Source organism: Limulus polyphemus, unplaced genomic scaffold (genome assembly GCF_000517525.1).
Source record: "Limulus polyphemus unplaced genomic scaffold, Limulus_polyphemus-2.1.2 Scaffold4897, whole genome shotgun sequence".
NCBI lineage: Eukaryota > Metazoa > Arthropoda > Merostomata > Xiphosura > Limulidae > Limulus > Limulus polyphemus.
Genome location: NW_013670507.1, coordinates 8,568 through 12,083, shown reverse-complemented (window position 1 = coordinate 12,083; position 3,516 = coordinate 8,568). Strand labels below are relative to the sequence as shown.

At 32.4% G+C, this 3,516-nt stretch overlaps 1 protein-coding gene across 1 annotated transcript in view; it reads right to left on the bottom strand.

Moving 5' to 3' along the window:
- Positions 1 to 2,937, bottom strand: part of LOC106471839 (coronin-2B-like) — a 12,800-nt gene extending 9,863 nt beyond the window's left edge. The window contains exons 1-5 of the mRNA XM_022400447.1: positions 2,932 to 2,937; positions 2,510 to 2,662; positions 1,769 to 1,933; positions 843 to 962; positions 488 to 592 (exon numbers count right to left, since the gene is read on the bottom strand). Coding sequence (XP_022256155.1) covers positions 488 to 592; positions 843 to 962; positions 1,769 to 1,933; positions 2,510 to 2,662; positions 2,932 to 2,937 — 549 coding nt within the window. The remainder of the gene's footprint in view (positions 1 to 487; positions 593 to 842; positions 963 to 1,768; positions 1,934 to 2,509; positions 2,663 to 2,931) is intronic.
- Between the last annotated feature and the right edge of the window lie 579 nt (positions 2,938 to 3,516).

Genomic DNA, 3,516 nt, shown 5'->3' with positions numbered 1-3,516 from the left:
TCATAGTTATAAATTTCATCATTCACACACTATCAGCCAGCTCAGCTCATAGTTATGAATAACTTTTGTCATCCACACTCCCTTCATTAAATATGGTTTCTTGTGCGGCCCCATCTTTTTTGTAAATCAGTGAAAATGTGAGTTCAATGACGAGATAGATACACATTAAAATGCTATATGTGTTGTAGTAATTAGTTATTATTTTCAATGATAAAAATATATTCAAATGCTTAATTTTGCATTATTGACTCTAACCTTATCACTTGCACTCCCCCCCTCCCAAGAGATCATTTAGAAAATACTGCTTTACATAATATCAAGCTAAGTATCAACTAATATTGTAATTATAATCTCTGATATTTTGTATGTTATACTTTCCAAACTTCACTTGAAGTAACTTAAAATTTAAAGGTATTTTATATCGCAATGGGAAATGAAAATTAACAAAAACTAAATTAATTAAAAGTTAATCAAAAGAGAGGCTGACCTTTCCTGCAAGATAAACCATCTTAGTGTCATGATCGTAGTATGGAAACAAGACTCCAGATGAAGAATCAATATTTTCTAGCCTCAACGGACTAGTCAAGTCATACTGGAATGTTTTATTTCTTCATTAGTTAATATATAATAGTCAAAATACTTTTTAACATACAAATACTTTTAACTGATCTATTTTTCATTGCTTTATCATAGCCTAAGTATTTTTAGATAGTTCAGATGCCAACAATTCAGTTTTCTTCGATTCACATGGTATTTAAAAACTGTAGTTTTATTATTTTTCAAAACCCCACAAAAGCTAAATCTCTAAAAGTTAAATTGTAGTGCAAAAAATCAAGATTTACCTGTGACCACACAGCCCACTGTCGATCACTAAACTTAGAAAAGCCACTTGTAAAAATACGTCCAGTGTCACCTAAGAACACAGCTTTAAATGATTTGGACCCCTGGTGGCAAGGACCCTCCTAAAATAACAACAAAAAATTTTCACTCACTGTTAAACATTTAATTATGTCTTGTATAGCATTCGTAAACTTGACAAATTTTGCAGGAAAATGAAACATTAAAAGATCATTTCACTCAACATTTGCTTTAAATGTTTTCCAAGTGGCAAAAATATCCCCAGAATCACCACTGTCTTTAACATAGAAAAATATTAACAATATCAACAATGTCTTTATGTGCAACATACATCAACTCATAACACCAAACAATATCAACAATGTCTTATGTGGAACATACATTAACTCATGACACCAAACAATATCAACAATGTCTTTATGTGCAACATACATCAACTCATAACACCAAACAATATCCACAATGTCTTTATGTGCAACATACATTAACTCATAACACCAAACAATATCAATAATGTCTTTATGTGCAACATACATCAACTCATAACACCAAACAATATCAAAAATGTCTTATGTGCAACATACATCAACTCATAACACCAAACAATATCAACAATGTCTTATGTGCAACATACATTAACTCATAACACCAAAAAATATCACCAGTATCAACAATGTCTTTATGTGCAACATACATTAACTCATAACACCAAACAATATCAACAATGTCTTATGTGCAACATACATTAACTCATAACACCAAAAAATATCACCAGTATCAACAATGTCTTTATGTGCAACATACATCAACTCATAACACCAAACAATGTCAACAATGTCTTTATGTGAAACATTCATCAACTCATAACACCAAGAAACAAACTCCTAATGATGAACAAGAAGAAACAAACCTTAAGGACAGTCCCCTGTCGAGGGTCTACAATTCTCAACCTCTTGTCCTTACATGTAGTTGCCAGCAAGCTGCCATCACGGTTGAAAGACATAGAATATATTGAATCAGGATGACAATCAATGGTTCTCACAACCTCTCCTTTACTTATGTGCCAAACAAGAATCTGTTCCAAACAAAAAAGAAACACACACACTTTATTTTCATATTCTTCATCTTCTGTAACCACAATAAAAAAATGACTCCAACTTATTTTTGTTATTCACACAGCCTGTGTATGTACAAATGAAACACCTGTGTTATAGTCATAGTTTTTATTAAAGTCTGAAGTTTCGTCCCTCTAACTAGAATCTTCTAGGGTAAGTATAATCGTGAGACTAGAGGACCCTACAGTTATACTCTTCAAGACCTGTTTCTGTGTTTCAAATGAAATACTCATGTTACAAGTCACCAGCTGAAGAAGGCTTTACTGCTATTAACAAAAACAGAACTTTGCTGCATTACTAGCTTACAATAAAAACTTTCTCACATCTAGAGTAAGCCATCAAATGATTTCTAATGACCCAATAATGAACTTGTTAATTCTTAACCAATTTCTTCATTGCTTACTAAAATAAAAAGGAATACTGAAGGAAGTGGGTTTGAAGTTAGTAATATCCTGTTACGTGACATTACTAACTTCGAACCCATTTTTCAGTTTTCACATTATTTTCTAACTTGTTGAAACCTTCGTGGTCCTCACCAAATTATCAAAACCAGCACTCAGGAGAATATTTTCAGCTGTTGGATGCCACTCAATGTAGCCTACCCTCCGACGATGATGTTGCAGATCCATGATTGGTTTTGTCATGTTTGAACGCATCAGGCCTTCATCAGGAATATACCATAGTTTGAGCTACAAAATTGAGAAATTTCTGTTTTTTACAGCCAACACTAACAATGAGGAGTCAACACAATTTTAAATTTAGCATATGAAATGGCACTGAAAATGAAAGTTTCTCCTCAATTATAATACCATTTATACATACTCCTTTGTATCTATAAACTTTTCTACACTGTTATATTACCCACACTGGTATATTTATTAAATAAACTTCAAGAAAACTGAATTCACCCCCAGTGACTAAAGATGCAGCTAGTGAGAAATACTTGAAGATATGTTACCTCCATGAAGTAGCCCAGTTTAACATGTGATATATACATGTATGTAAAATATAATACCCAAGCAAAAGTACCCGTCCCCAGTGACAGAAAAAGTTTAACTTAATCTATCAATTTAAATTATTTCATGCACTTTAAAAAGGTTAATTGTGTTGCACTCTTGGTTTCACTCAGAACCAAAGCTCTGAGCTACTTATACTGCTCACCACAAAAATTAATTGTTGAGCTGCTAAACAATAACATATGGTAAATCTACATTTTTATTCTTTAAGTTACATCACATTTTGAAATATCAATGATAGTGTGATTAATTCCTAACAATTTAGTGTAGAATATCCGGCTTGTGAAATAAAATTTTTCATCAACATTATTCATGCCTGTTCTCCAGTCATTTCAAATGTGAATGTTGAGCTTTGCCAGCATGTGCAGCTTTTCAAACGGAAGACGGACAAACACTCGGAGATACACCACGGTTCACAATATACATATAAAAAAATACATGTGTACACACTGCTAATTAAACATGTCTACACACTGCTAATTAAACATGTGTAAACACTGCTAATTAAAGGAACATTTGGTTTTTTT